This window comes from Gymnoscopelus microlampas, assembly GCF_963454915.1.
Source record: "Gymnoscopelus microlampas genome assembly, chromosome: 14".
In the NCBI taxonomy this organism is placed as follows: Eukaryota; Metazoa; Chordata; class Actinopteri; order Myctophiformes; family Myctophidae; genus Gymnoscopelus; species Gymnoscopelus microlampas.
In genome coordinates, this window is record NC_139951.1 from 32,028,218 (window position 1) to 32,044,267 (window position 16,050).

General features: G+C 41.4%; 3 protein-coding genes across 3 annotated transcripts in view; all 3 read right to left on the reverse strand.

The window, feature by feature from the left end:
* Nucleotides 1-16,050, reverse strand: part of pemt (phosphatidylethanolamine N-methyltransferase) — a gene marked incomplete at its 5' end in the record, with an annotated part of 80,016 nt that overhangs the window by 47,471 nt on the left and 16,495 nt on the right. The gene's annotated exons all lie outside the window — the stretch shown is intronic.
* On the reverse strand, nt 8,102-9,374 carry LOC311059767 (hemoglobin subunit beta-like). Its single transcript, XM_084077812.1, has 3 exons — nt 9,234-9,374; nt 8,818-9,040; nt 8,102-8,376 (listed from the first exon to the last, which is right to left on the reverse strand). Exons 1-3 carry the CDS (start codon nt 9,323-9,325, stop codon nt 8,248-8,250), a joined length of 444 nt encoding a protein of 147 aa, XP_083933938.1. The 5' UTR covers nt 9,326-9,374; the 3' UTR covers nt 8,102-8,247.
* On the reverse strand, nt 13,943-15,440 carry LOC311059766 (hemoglobin subunit beta-like). Its single transcript, XM_084077811.1, has 3 exons — nt 15,281-15,440; nt 14,913-15,135; nt 13,943-14,192 (listed from the first exon to the last, which is right to left on the reverse strand). Exons 1-3 carry the CDS (start codon nt 15,370-15,372, stop codon nt 14,064-14,066), a joined length of 444 nt encoding a protein of 147 aa, XP_083933937.1. The 5' UTR covers nt 15,373-15,440; the 3' UTR covers nt 13,943-14,063.

Genomic DNA, 16,050 nt, shown 5'->3' on the forward strand with positions numbered 1-16,050 from the left:
AACACTCAATATAATTACTTACCCTACCTTTACATTTAATTGAATTATTTTACCACTTTTATGCAGCACATTTGTATGATCAAGTAGGACATTCATTTACAAAAAAACATAAAAAGTTGAAATGGTTGCCGTTAAAAGGCTCTATTCAGTCATTCACATTCATACATCGCTCACTACCGACAAGCAATTGGTAGCGGACTGTTTTAACAGTTTCTTCACCACAGTTGCAACCCAGTTGGTAAGCAAACTCCCTCAGCATTCAGGTCTGTATGGCCCCGACCACATTCAAGCTCACTATGAGAAACTAGGGGCTAAAAAGGATTCTTTCTCTTTCAAACCTGTTTTGACAGTTGATGTGCAAAAAAAACTCCTCGCCCTACAGCCAAACAAGGCCACCGGCCTTGACAACATCCCCACCAGATTCCTCAGAGACGCAGCGGTCTCCATTGCTCCCTTAGTAGCCTATATTACAAACTTATCCATAAGTCAGTGTCATGTCCCACAAGAATTCAAGTTGGCAAGAGTAATCCCTCTATTTAAAAAAGGAAGCAAACTAGATCCTGGCAACTATAGGCCTGTTTCCATCCTTTGTTCAATCTCAAAGGTTATAGAGCGATCAATCCAAGAACAAATCAACAGCTACCTCAGCGAGCGTAAGCTGTTGTTTGAATTCCAATCGGGCTTCAGAACATCCCACTCCACTGACACATGCCTACTGTACTTGACCGATCACATCAAACGTGAGGTAGACTCGGGCAAATACTGCGGCATGGTCATGCTGGACCTCCAAAAGGCATTTGACACTGTAAACCACGAAATTCTACTTGATAAGCTGAGGGCGATTGGTTTTGATTGCACATCACTAAATTGGATGAGATCTTACTTGGAGGGTAGAGAACAAGTGGTTGACATCAACGGAACCATGTCCTCATCCCTCCCGGTGAGCTGCGGGGTTCCTCAAGGCAGCATTCTAGGGCCGTTACTGTTTCTTCTATACATTAACGACATGAATGCTGCCTGTAACTGCAAACTGTTCCTGTTCGCTGATGACTCGGTGTTATGTATGTCCACTTACATAAACAGTATAATAATGAGTCAAACAGTGTTAGAGAGTTTATCCATTGTTTACTTATTCAGCGCGCTTTGCAATACAGACACGGTCCGCCAATGATGACGTAACAACCTCTCTTAAAGGAACAGTGAGCTGCCAATATAACAGTAGTGCCAGGGCTCAAATACATAACAATTCCTCCCTTCTAATTTTTATGTACTCTAAATCAATCTTAGCAAAACAGAAATTAAGGCACCATAACAAACAATTATGAAATGTGATACAGAATTCAAAACTTGACTTTTTGTTTCTTTTCTTTGACAATCGGTCCAATAGTCATCGTGTGTGCGTGTGGTGTGTGTGTGTGTGTGTGTGTGTTAAAGTTCCAGGGTCTTGTTGTCCATAAGGTGTTAACTATAACTCAAACCTCTGAGGGGGTCTACGGTCTCTTTCAGGGTAGCGGCGTACTGGGGATTCAGGGTCAGCCACACTCTGAAGAGTAACGTCCACAGTCTCTTGAGTGTCATTGTGAACAGTGCCACATGCTGGTGGCATGAAGCTGTCATCAGCGTCCTGAGGATTATCTGAACCCGCTGGCTCAGTGGTGACTTCTCTGGTGGATGCATCTAGAAGTTGGTCGACGTGTCGGCGCCAGATCAAGTTGGGCTCCACACCAACAGTGTACGACAAGGGTCCTGTCTGTGACAGTATCTCACCAGACATCCATTTCCGGGTGGGACTGCGATAGTCTCTGGCCAGGACTTTCTGTCCAACGTCAAAGGTTCTCATCTTCCTTTGCAGCTGACTGGGGGAACACTGTTTTTCTTGAACGTGTTTACGAATGTCTGGTTTTAGCAAATCTAAGCGTGACCTCAAGGGTCTTCCCAGGAACAGCATTGCAGGTGTCTGTCCTGTGGTGGCATGTGCAGTGTTCCTGTATGCCAGAAGAAAGTTGGCTACCTTCTGTTGCAGCACTTCCTCCTTCTTACTGGCTTTCATTGACTGTTTGAAAGTTTGAATAAAACGTTCTGCCAACCCATTTGTGGCTGGGTGGTGAGGGGCCGACGTGATATGTTTAATGCCATTGCCCTTGAGGAAACATTGGAACTCCTGCCCCATGAACAAGCTGGCATTGTCACTCACCAGGTGCAGGGGCAAGCCTGCACGAGCAAAAAGCATTCGCAGGAGGTTTATTGTCTTAGCAGCAGTCGCTTTCTTAACTATAAAGATTTCAGGCCACTTTGAATGGGCGTCGACAACAATAAAAAACATGTGATCCAAAAACGGCCCAGCATAATCAACATGTATGCGTTGCCAGGGGGTGGAAGGCCATTCCCACGTGTGGACAGGTGCTGGCTGGGGTTGTCGATGGGTCTGTTGACAACCTGTGCATGACTTGGCAAGGTCTTCAATTTGGCTATCCATGCCAGGCCACCATACATAACTTCTGGCAAGGCTTTTCATTTTAACTACACCAAGGTGTCCTTCATGCAATGATGCAAGCACTTTCGAACGTAGCTTTGGAGGTACAACAACACGGGACCCCCACATAATGCAACCTTGGCACACAGAGAGTTGATGTTGTCGTTTAGCGTACTCCGGAAGTTGGGCATCCCCGTGTGCTGGCCATCCATTCACTGTCAAATCATAGACCTTAGCTAGAACAGGGTCATTTCTTGTCTCTCTTTGTACCTGCGCACTAGTAACAGGCAGAGGTTCTATCTGTGACATGTGTAGCACGACAGCAGGATCAGATGCTTTTTCAGACTTCACTTGTGGAAGCCGGGACAGTCCATCAGCATTTCCATGGAGCTTAGTACTTTTATATTCAATTGTGTACGTGTGCGCTCCTAAGAATAAAGCCCATCTCTGTATGCGTGCCGCTGCCATGGCGGGAACACCTTTTTGGGGACTAAAGATGGATACTAGGGGCTGGTGATCAGTAATCAAAGTGAAACGTTGTCCATAGAGGTACTGATTAAACTTTTTCACACCCCATACCAAGCTCAAAGCTTCTCTGTCAATTTGTGCATAATTGCATTCAGCAGATGTTAAGGACCGAGAAGCAAAAGCAATTGGTCTCTCTGAGCCATCAGGCATCCTATGTGATAATACAGCCCCTATGCCATATGGTGACGCATCGCAAGCCAGGCGCAGAGGAAGGCATGGGTCATAGTGCGTCAACACTTCATCGGAGGTTATCAGTTTCTTTGCTGCTGTGAACGCCTGTGCACACTCCCTGGTCCACCTCCATTTGGTGTCCTTTTGCAGCAGTGCATTCAGTGGGTGTAACACAGTTGAGAGATTTGGCAAGAAGCGATGATAGTAGTTAATTAAACCTAGAAATGAGCGACATTGGCTCACATTCTCAGGCTGTGGAGCATTCAGAATGGCATCAATCTTGTCCTGTGTCTTGTGAAGGCCATGTCTGTCAATTTTGTGTCCGCAGTACTCAATGGAGGCTTGGAAGAACTCACATTTCTTCCTATTAGCTCTCAGGCCATATTCCTCCAGCCTTGTTAGAACAGCCTCTAGGTTTGCTAAATGAGTGGTAGTATCTGGGCCAGTCACAATAATGTCATCTAAGTAACATTGAGTGCCAGGTATTCCTTGCAACACCTGGTCCATGGCCCGCTGCCAAATTGCTGGGGCACTAGTAATGCCAAACACTAGTCTACTATACTGGTACAGGCCCTTGTGCGTATTTATGGTCAGATATTTCTGTGAAGACTCTTCCACTTCCATTTGTAGATAGGCCTGTGCAAGGTCAATTTTTGAGAAACGCTCACCGTGTGACAAGGATGCGAAAATATCATCTATACGTGGGAGTGGGTACTGCTCTGCATGTATTACAGGATTCAATGTCACTTTAAAATCCCCACAAATCCTTACTTTGTCAGTTGTCTTTTTGCCCACAGGTACTATAGGCGTTGCCCACTCAGCCCAATCCACCTTGGATAATATTCCTTGGTCCACTAGGTGTTGGAGCTCGGCTTCCACTTTGGGGCGTAAGGCATATGGGACAGGACGAGCCTTGTGAAATTTTGGCGTTGCATCGTTCTCAAGCTCAATCCGTGCCTTGATGTGTTTTAGGGTACCAATGCCCTCTCTGAACACTTCAGCATGTTTATCCATTATCTGTGTCAGTTGCACGTCTGCACACAGATTTTTCTCCTTGGTGGCGATTTGCATCGCCTTTATGTCATGCCAGTTCAGACGGATGTGCCTCAACCACTGTCGTCCGAATAATGGCACACCTCCATACTTAAGTACATACAACTCAAGGTTGCGCATTTGGCCCTCATATGTCACTTTCACCTTCAGTTTTCCCAGTGGAGTGATCCGCTCACCTGTGTATGTTTTCAGTCTCACACTGGTGTGTTTCAGTTTCAGTTTAGGGAAATGCTCCTTGTAGTCTTGTAAGGATATGATAGACAGTGCAGATCCAGTATCCAGTTCCATTTTGAATGGCACTCCATTAACTTTAGGTGTCAGCCATATGACTTCACTGTCATCATCTTCTGTGGAGTATAAATCAAGACAGGCCAAATTCTCTTCATTTGAATCCTCTGAGTCTGTCTCTGTTACTTCATGCACTTTTTGGCTGCCCTTTCCTGTTCTCTTCCCTTGTCTATCACTGTACCTTGATTTGCACATTTTCTGTATGTGTCCTCTTCTGTTGCACTGCCTGCAGTCTTTATCCTTGAACCAACAATCTGCAGTGTCATGTGACTTTTTCCCACATCTGAAGCAAGGCTGTGTTTTCTCATTGCGTTGGTTTGTTTGGAACTTGTGCACTGATCTTGCTTCATTGTGTTTGCCTTGTAACTCACTTGCATCCTTTGTTGCTGTTTCCATTGATATGGCTATTTCCAATGCACGAGCTAGTGTTAGTTTGTCTTCAGTCAGAAGACGTTTCTGGATGCCTTCGTTGTGCATCCCGCATACAAATCTGTCTCTCAGAGCGTCCGATAGCCCTTCCCCAAACTGACAATGCTCTGTTAGCCTCCGGAGCTCTGCAATGTACTCCGATATGGTCTCAGACTGTGATTGATTTCTTTTGTGAAATCGAAAACGTTCTGCTATCAGCAATGGCGTTGGATTCAAATGCTTCTTTAGAATTTCTGTGATTTCAGTAAAGGTTTTGGCAGCTGGTTTGATGGGGGCAATGAGACTGCGGAGCAAGTTGTACGTTTTAGCTCCCATAACACTTAGTAGCACAGCAACTCGTCTGTCCTCTGCTATTTCGTTAGCCACACAATACTGTTCAACTCTTTCCATGTAGGATATCCAATCTTCAGCTGTACTATCAAAACTGTCCATATGTCCCACAAGTCCAGCCATTTTCGCGGAGTTTTAATCCACTTATTTTACCTTGATCCGTTTATCAATAGCGCCGTTCGTCGCGCAGTATCCACAGGTTTCTTTTTTTCTTCGTCTTTTTTTTTTTTTTTTTTTTTTTTTAATAGTCCATTTGTTGCACGTTAAGAGTCCGTATAACTTCGTCGCCAGTTCTGTTATGTATGTCCACTTACATAAACAGTATAATAATGAGTCAAACAGTGTTAGAGAGTTTATCCATTGTTTACTTATTCAGCGCGCTTTGCAATACAGACACGGTCCGCCAATGATGACGTAACAACCTCTCTTAAAGGAACAGTGAGCTGCCAATATAACAGTAGTGCCAGGGCTCAAATACATAACACTCGGCACTCCTGATTTCGGGTGAGGACAAGTTGCAAGTCGAGGAAGCTCTCAGCTCTGAACTCTCAAAAATCCGTACCTGGCTTACCGATAACAAACTGTCACTACACCTTGGGAAAACCGAATCCATCCTATTTGGGACCAAACATTCCCTCAGTAAAATGAAGGTAAATGACTTCAAGGTCAAAGTCGATGACACAATCATCACTAGCAAAGAAGAGATTACCTACTTGGGATGTATTCTTGACAAACACCTGACAGGTGAAAGCATGGCAACAAAGGTGTTCAAAGGAGTAAACCAGAGAACCAGATTTATGGGCAGAGTTTCCTCTTTTGTCAACCCTCAGGCACTCAGGACCCTCTCTGGGGCCCTGATTCAGCCCCTTTTTGACTATGCTAGCTCCTCTTGGTACTCCAACACCTCAGTGTCACTGAAGACTAAGCTTCAAACCTCCCAAAACAAACTGATTCGACTACTTCTCGGACTGGGGCCCATGACCCACCTCTCTCCCACTCACTTTGCCAGCCTAGGCTGGCTCAGGGTGGAAGACAGGGTTATACAATTAAAAATGGGACTGGTCTTCAAAATTGTAAATGCAGATTTGCCCGAAATGCCCCCTATACCTGCATATCTGTATAAGTACCTCGAAAAAGTTAGTGACACCCACAGTCACAAAACTAGAGGGAGCGTAAACAACAATCTGGTAACACCCAACCATAAAACAAACATGGGCAAATTCTCCTTCTATAGCACTGCCACCAAGGAATGGAATAGTCTAACCCCATCCCTCAAAAAATGCAGTTCGCTGGGCTCATTCAAAACAGCCCTAAAAACTCATCTTTCTGGAGGCCTAAAGAGGAGCTAGTACCAGTTTCCCTGTAGACAGACGACCCCCCCTCCCTCCCCCTTTTTTGTACACACTTTTTATTTTTATTTTGATCATGTTTTGTTTTGTATATATTTCATTATTTTCCCATGACCTTTTTTGTACATAATGGTATATATTTCTTTTTTTTCCCTCTGTATTCTTATGTTGATTTTTTAACTGTTTGGTTGCTACTATATATGTCTATGAAATTAATTCAAGGACCCCAATGGAAACAAGCCCGCAAGGACTTTTTTGGCCGGACCTTTTAGACAAAAGCATTATAAATGTAACTGTGTTGTTTTACATTCTTTTTGCCTAATAAAAATTTCAATCAAAAAAAAATAATCAATACCACAACTGTGAAACAGTTGTTTTTACTGTTAGTTCCCATATTCCACATCTTCTTTGGCTGTATTTTGAGTAGACATTTGGAGATTCTTAGCCAATACGACAAACTTATGGGTTGAAAACACTTCGCTACTAGCCAAATAGGAATTGAATTTGAGCAGGACCTGGTAACTCCAGTTTTAGTTGGTCTGTGTGAGAAGCAATTGCATTAACACAGCAAAGCAAACATGTCAAGAGATGCCTCAACGTTTCTATTTACTGTAGGCTCATTTTAACGGAGTGTGGATATTGTGGTAACAATGGCATGTAAATTACTTAAAATAGAAAAGGATGCTCCTCGGAGTGCATATCTCTGTCAGGCGTAGACTGCAGCTGTCAGGACATCAGGAAGCTGGGGGGGACTAGAATTTTTATGACATACTGGGCATCTTTTCACATTTGTCACAAAATCTGTAGGAAGTAGCAAGAAGTGTGTTTTGAAGAAAATGCTAAATGGCTAGAATTTAAAACCTCTAGATAGGAAGAAGTGGGCATGGTGCCACCATGAAGTCGATTTGAAAAATGTGGGTGCTTCCTTGGCCTACTACTGGGTGTGTATGCATGCAAAGTTTGACGGCGATCGTTCCAGTGGTGTCCGAGATTAGCTGTGCACAGTCACACACACAAAGATGGATACGCTGATACACACAGAGATGGATACACAGACACGCACGGACAGGGGCAAAAACATATCTGCGCCTCCTGGCCGGTAGGAGATAATGATTTGCTTTGTATTGCAGTGGTACTCCACCAATGCAGGTTATTATTGTACCACTCCAAGAGAAACAATGAAAACATTACATGTTGTAGACTTGATCTAAAAAATAAATCTGTGATGATGTCCCTTCCCAATATAAGTCCTGATCGAGACATAATTTTAATGTGTCTAGCTGAAGCAAAGCACAGGGAGAGTTTGGCACCTTGGCTGCCATAGAACATAGCTGCTGTGTCCTCTCCTCACCAAAACAACTCTTCAGTCCTTAATTACAGAATTAAAACCATGCCTTACATCCCCTGGTTGAATCTACAAATCAGAGATATTTGCAAATGAGGTTCCTTGATAACAAATGAAATGATGACATTTGACTAGTTATTTCAAGATTCAGTTCTTGTTTTATTTCAGTGTTTTAAAATTGGGTAAATTTAAACAACCCCGTGGAAACAGATATTCAGGACTTTTACATCCAAAACGACGCCCTTGCTTTTCTTCCTCCAGCACCTGATGCCCATGGACCTTTAGTGGTACTGCTGGCTCAGACCAGCAACCACAACGGCCAAGAACTTCGTCCAGGCGCCCTGCATTGGGAGCGTGAATTCGGCTCCCATCTTGGACGCGACGACGATGGAGAGAACGTCAGAAAACAACTGTGTGGCAGAGAAAATTCACTGTTAGATTACCGAGTTGGAGGTGAAACTTGTACTGTAAATACTGTACACTCCTGAGCACATTATGTCCCATGGTCCATGTTCTATCCCTTTCTGCTAATTTGTCTTGGTATTATTTGTTCTATATTTCACTTGAATTGCATTTATGTGTTCTATTAGTATGTATTCTTGGTTTGAAAAGTGCTAGATAAAAAAATAACCACTTAAGCCCTAGTTTATGAAACACAGGATAACATGTAGATCCTGTTTTTCATAAACACTTCATATATACTTCATCGTACAACAAATAGCAAAACTAGCAGTAGTAGAACATTTTGAAAAGTTTCAACATTTTTATTTAATGTTCACTTATAATGGCATGCCCCAAATTGGGTTGCCAGGTTGAAAGTGCTTAATAGTAGTTAGCATAATACAGTTTACCCTGAAGTTGTCGGGATCGACGTGCAGCTTCTCGGAGTGCAGAACGCTCAGATTGGCGTAGGTCTCCTTGATGTTGTCCATGTTCTTCAGCGCCATGTCGAGACCGTGCACGATCTTGATGCCATGGGCTGCGATCATCGGGTTTGAGAGGATGGCATCTGCATTGTACAAGTTACCGAAATTGCCAAAGTACCGCTGGGTCCAGGGGTAGACGACCAGACACCTGGGGAAATACATTTCATATTGATAGAGTAAGTTGAACTATTTTTGGGGGGAACAATCAGATTGTTTTCCCCTAACTGTATTATGGTATAAGTTATCAAAACTATACATACTATCTATACTATAGATTTGGTATATATTTGCAGTCTTTCCTTGCATATAAGGATATTTCAAAGGAGATGAACGTTATATACCTGCCCAGAGCCTGGGGTCCGACTTCTTCATAGTTCAAAGAGGTGAAGATTTTTGTAACTAAGGCACGTTCCTCATCTGTCCACTCAACCATGGTTGCTTCTTGAGGATTTCTGTCAGTCTAAGAAAAACTGTCCAACCTAGGGCCCTTCGGCTCTTTAAATACTTGAAATACCCTCCACCCATAAACAAACAAGGCCGGTTGTGATAGGTTGGAGATGACACGTCTCCGATAAGCCTCAGCTTTTCTAGTAGTTTCTGAATGATTGGATTTTGGTCTACACCCACCACTACAGCACTGTGGTCTGCTTATCTTTAATGATTTGACAGGACTGGTCATCAGGTTATTGTAATAGTCTTTTCATGCTCTGACCCTCCTGTGGAGGTATGTTTGTCCCAGGACCCACTCATAATTTTTGTGCGGTAAAAAAAGGTTAAAAAGGAAGATCAACATATATTGTTTGTCAATGCGGTATCCCCCTTTCAGACTTCAAACATACTAATGAGCAAATGCATTCTGTTTACAAGCATAATCCTACATGCAAATTAACAAAACAAATATGTGAAGTGAATATGGGTTCTCACAAATAGTGCATTGAATTGTATTTAACAATACACGTATCCATGCATGTTTTTATTGGGTCCATCCTGCATAAGTGGGGAGTGGGACCCACAGTTGGAAAACCAGTGCTACAGTACTGTATATAGTTATAGTTCAGGTTACCCTACCCTGCACCTGTCCTTACTGATTTGACAGTTTTGGTAATTATGTCACCCAATAATTTAAGGTGTCGTTGGAGGAAAGAAAACTATCCTACAGTACCTCTATAGAATATTTGTGCTGCAGCTGATTTCTGCAGGCCTATTATTCACAAGTAAAAGGCAGCCATGCATTCAGTTTTCTTTGAATATTATCCAATGGGAAATTAACCTACTGTACGGGATGTGGCAGTAAATAGTATTCAAATAGGTCTATGTTTTTGCACACAAGTATCACAGTTTTCCCACACAATAATATTATCTATGAGAACATACACTACAGTGTTATCTCAAGTGGCATATTGTATGTGCCACCCCTGCCCACAGGAGCCCAGATAATGTAGGTCAATGTTAAGAAAAGAGAGGAGGAGACAATTTATGTTATGTGTTTGGATATATAGCCCAATATACTTTATTTCTAACTTTGCCGTTTTATCTCTGGCAGCACCACTGAATAATATATACTGTACTTAAATAATGGTAAATAAAAACCTTAGAAAAATGGTAAATAGTGCATGTGGCCAAATGCACATTTTGGTCAAGGCAGGCTGAGATCTAACAGACTCTGACATGTAAGAGCCCATCTGTATATCACTCAAGCTATTCACCCCAATGCTGTATACTTGCTTTGAATCTTAAGTTAAAACACAGTCTCCATGTCCGAACTGTGTTTTAAATGCTCTGAAAAATCTTTTTATTTTTCTCACAAATGAAAAGTCCATAAAGGAGTTTTATAGTACCTCGAACTTGGGTCATTTAGTATTCCAGGACCTATTAATTAAGCCAACTAGAAAAAAGCGCCCTTCGGGGGGTTGGCTCCTTCCTATGTGAAAGCCCCTGAGTAGCACCTGAATTTGTAAAGTAAATTAGAAGTGTATGCTGTGGAAAGTGGTTGGAAATAATGTAAAGTGCACATCATTTTATCATGCATGGTACATCATTATCAGACCAAAATATGTCCTTCAATTTGTTTTGTTTTATCCCCAAAATGACTGGGTCTCACAGGTTTTGTAGCAGTTTGTAGCATTTGTAGAAATATGGGGCCTTAAATGTACTAAATGAAATTATATGCATTTGGCCCCTCATTTATAAAATAAATTTACTGTAGATACAAAATGAACCCATTTTAATTATTTATGATATAGATTATTTTTTTAATGGTGGCCAGTGTACCCCAAGACATAAAGATGCCACGATATGCCACGCCTGTAGAAATCAAGCCCTCATATATGCCACACCCCTAGAATCAACATGCCGAAATCTCCCCGCAAGAGTGTCTCCAGAAGAAACCCTCTATTCTACACTGATTGATTACAATCATATCAGCATTTTTATTTGTTCACTTATAACCCACTTGTTTAAAATATTTGGAATTTGCTTTGTAAATATAGTAACCTAGTATTTGCCATTATGTTGTCTACAACACAATGTAGGCAATTATAGAATAAAGTGTGTGCTTGTAAACGGCATAACATCTAGGATAAGACAAGATGAATGGATAAACATCGGCAGTCATATACTGTATGTTGTCACATTGGCCATTGTGTGTACTCTCTTGTGCTGCATCAATGAGGTTTAGTGTTGTCGTAAAACTCCACAGCGACACATGCACGCACACGCTGGTGAGCGATGAGGCAACCCTATAAACGATTTGTGACCCCTCTCTTCTCTTCTCTCTCATAGAGGAAATACTCACAGCACTCGTGTGCGCATTAATGCAAGCACACACATACACACACTTGTGCTCGAAAGCAGCATTGTTTCACGTGCGCAGGTAGGTTTGTTTACCTGTTAACTATTGTTGCACAATGTGGCAGTCCTGACACTGGTGTGTTGTCCATAGTCTGACTAAAGACATGCACATGCACGCAAATCAGGTGTTTATGCATGTCTTTGATGAGGATTTGATTGGCGTGCGCCAAGTGTCGCACTGTGCCTGAGTTGCGTTCCCTACGTGACTACGTCACACCAGTTTTCAGTGTGTGGCGATCGGAAAACAACATTTTGCAGGTAAAAATCGATATGAATGCTTTGGAGATATGCAGAGTGCAAAAAAAAACACCAGGATATTTATGGACATTTTGGGTAAGCTTCAAAAACATATTAGCCACAAAAAAAATAAGATTTTTGGTGGAGTGGACATTTAATTTTCTTTAGTCAAGTCAAGTTTATACTGTATATATAGCACATTTCATACTACAGGATACGTACTACATCAATGTGCCTAAAAATAAATTACAAACTAAACGGGACGCTCAGAGGAGCTCAAATCTCCACGAGGAGGCATGCCCCCAATAATGCCCTTTTATTTTCAACGTACCAATCTACTTGTCCTATGCTACTTCACTTTTAAACATATTCCTGTAGCTATCCGCAGGGTATTCATAAAGAGTGGGATATGAAAACCTTCATTGAATCACACACACACACACACACACACACACACACACACACACACACACACACACACACACACACACACACACACACACACACACACACACACACACACACACACACACACACACACACACACACACACACACACACACACACACACACACACACCTCTAGTAATCAAATACTAAAAAATACTCAATCTATACTCAAATACTTAGTTAATCAGGGAAGGCTATGTACTTGGTCCTCTACACCAAATCATTATCAATCATTTTGCCGAAAATAGCCAATCTACAAGCTTTGCAATGCAACACTTTAGTGTTGCATTGCACGTTAGTTTGTAGTTCGGCTATTTTTGTCAACTGCTCCCCCTAGAATAGGCCTCACTGAAATATCTTCCTTTACTTTTGGTGAAAGCTGAGGTTGTACAACTAGGCCATTATGTAATAGTGCACAAAGCAGTGATGTAATCTGCAAATGAATGATGCATGTGAATGAACATGTAGTGTTACATGGTTGTTGTTGTTGTTGTTGTTGTTATTATTACGTTCTTGGTTATACTGTAACACCCAAACAAACATGCAATAGGGCATAGCAGTGGCTGCCATTTTGTGGTGCCACAAATAGAAAACCCATTCATTTTCCCCATAGAGATTTCCAAAAATATTTATAGAAATGATTCTAAGCCTGGGACCAAGCCATCCAGGCTTCTGATGAATCATAAACTTAAAACATTGGATTCTGTGTCCAAAAATATTTGAATATTTAATTATATCATAATACTATATCTAATAAATACCCATTTGTTTTGCAGTTCAAATATTTTTAGACAAAGAGTCAAATGTCTTATGGTTTCCTTTTCTTTCGTTTTTCTCCTGGTGCAGTGTTTTTTCAGCAATGTCCTACTTCACGCTCATAAAGTAAAACACATTCACTCCTAGTGCCCAGCACAACCACAGAATAGGCTACTTGATATTATGAACTTATTAAGATAAAACAGGTCTGGTTTTATTGATATGACTTCCCCAGAACATGGGTGTGTGTGTGCTCAGAGGCAGGAATTGGAGCAGCAGCCAAGGGGCAATGAGATGTTGTTTTGCTCTAAGCCTCATTCTCTCTCTCTCTCTGCAGTTTTTTTATGTGACTTTATTTAACCTTTCATTAATACAATTATTTGATCTAGAATCATAATTTAGAAATGTCCGGAACATTCCAGAAATATTTTTTTACATTTCATTTGTTTGTTTTTAGCATCATGTTTTTTTGTTTCTTTTTAAAGCAAAATAATCTGAAGCTGATTCCGGATAGGAACAAAATGTCTAGCAACACTTTAAGATGCTATAACTTGGCTGCCATGGAACATAGCAGCAGTATTAACTCCTCACCAAAATAACTCAGCAGCCCTACACTTTATTACAGAATAATAGTTGAATGTACGAATCCTAGTTCCTAGAATGATCATAAAATCGAATTTAGCTTCTGTGTGTATTTTCAAATGGTGTATGTACCCTGTAGACAAACACAGCAAGGGCGCCACAAATAACACCATAAACGTGGTCATTGGCTTCCTTTATTTCAGTAACAGTAACATAACAGACACAAAACGCCCCCATGACTCCTCTGTCCAATGTGACGCCCTTGCTGCTCATCCTCAATTCCTGATGCTGATGGACCTAGTGGTACTGCTGGCTCAGACCAGCAACCACGACGGCCAAGAACTTCGTCCAGGCGCCCTGCATTGCCAGAGTGAATGCGGCTCCCATCTTCATCGCGACGGTGATGGAGAGAACGTCAGAAAACAACTGTGTGGCAGAGAAAATTCACTGTTAGATTACCGAGTTGGAGGTGAAAGTTGTTGCATACTGTACACTCCTGAGCACATTAAAGGGATAGTTCACCCATAAAAGTTATTTTTTTCAATCGATTAGTCACCGCATGGAGACTTGAATTCATGGATATTCTTTTAGCTTTTGTCACATTCCTAAGCCAATAATTTGATGACCAGCGGACCGGTAGGCAGCGGACACAAAGGACTCTTTGTGTCTCCTACCGGAACCGCTGCCTGTCATCAAATTATTGGCTTAGGAATGCGACATAATCAAAAACATATCCATGAATTCAAGTCTCCGTGGAGTGACTAATCGATAGAAAAAACTATCCCTTTAAGTCCCATGGTCCATGTTCTATCCGTTTCTGCAAATTTGTCTTGGTATTATTTGTTCTATATTTCACTTGAATTCAATTGCATTTATGTGTTCTATTAGTATGTATTCTTAGTTTGAAAAGTGCTAGATAAAAAGTTATTAACCACTTAAGCCCTAGTTTATGAAACACAGGATAACATGTATATCCTGTTTTTCATAAATATACTTCATCGTACAACAAATAGCTAAAATAGCAGTAGTAGAACATTTTGAAAAGTTTGAACATTTTCATTTAATGTTCACTTATAATGGCATGCCCCACCAAATTGGGTTGCCAGGTTGAAAGTGCTTAATAGTAGTTAGCATAATACAGTTTACCCTGAAGTTGTCGGGATCGACGTGCAGCTTCTCGGAGTGCAGAACGCTCAGCTCGGCGTAGGTCTCCTTGATCTTGTCCATGTTCTGCCATGCCCTGTCGAGACCGTGCAAGATCTTGATGCCATGGGCTGCGATCATCGGGTTTGTCTGGATGGCCTGGGCATTGTACAAGTTACCGAAATTGCCAAAGTACCGCTGGGTCCAGGGGTAGACGACCAGACACCTGGGGAAATACATTTCATATTGCAAATGTAATTATGATCTATCTTATCGTAACTGTACTTATACTATAGATTTGATATACATTTAATGATTTTCCATTGCATTCATTGAATCATTTTTGATGAATAATTATTTTTTATCATTACCTGGCCAGAGCCTGGGGTCCGACAACTTCGTAGTTCAGAGTGGACATTACTTTTTCAATTAAGGTACGTTCTTCAGCTGTCCACTCAACCATGGTTGCGTCTTGAGGAGTTTTTTTTTTTTATCTCGGAAAAGAAATGCAGAGCTACTGTATGTAGGGCACGTCTGGCTTTAAATATGAAATACCATCAACCCAAATGAGAAAGGCATGTTTTGATAGGTTGGACATATGACAAAAAAAATTTGTATCGTCATATTTTTTTAATTTAGTGTTATCTCCAGCACCACATTTTCCCCGGCCTATCAAGTGGAGTCCAAACGACATGGGTTTTTAACCACTTAAACCAGTGGTTTTCAACCTTTTTCATGCCAAGGACCCCTAAATTGATATACATTTGGCCAAGGACCTGAAAATGTTTTGTGCCAGGGACCCCCAGAAGCAAAGATTTGAGTTAAAAATGCTTGCTTTAAAAATATATATATATTCAAGATATGCACACATTTTCAAGATTTTTCAAAAATAACAGATCTACAAGCTCATAGCGTGGCACTCGGTGCCACGCTATGAGCTTGTTTATCTGCTATTTTTGAATAGCCAAAGCTAAGTGGTTAAAATGATGGTGAACTAACCCCCCAAGGACCACTGGTTGAGATTTGCATGCAATTTTGTATTTACTGTTATTCTGAATTATACATGTTTTTCATTGGTTATATTGTTTTAAAATTGCTTTATTCGAAATAAACATTTCAAATAAAATCATAGTGAAACAGA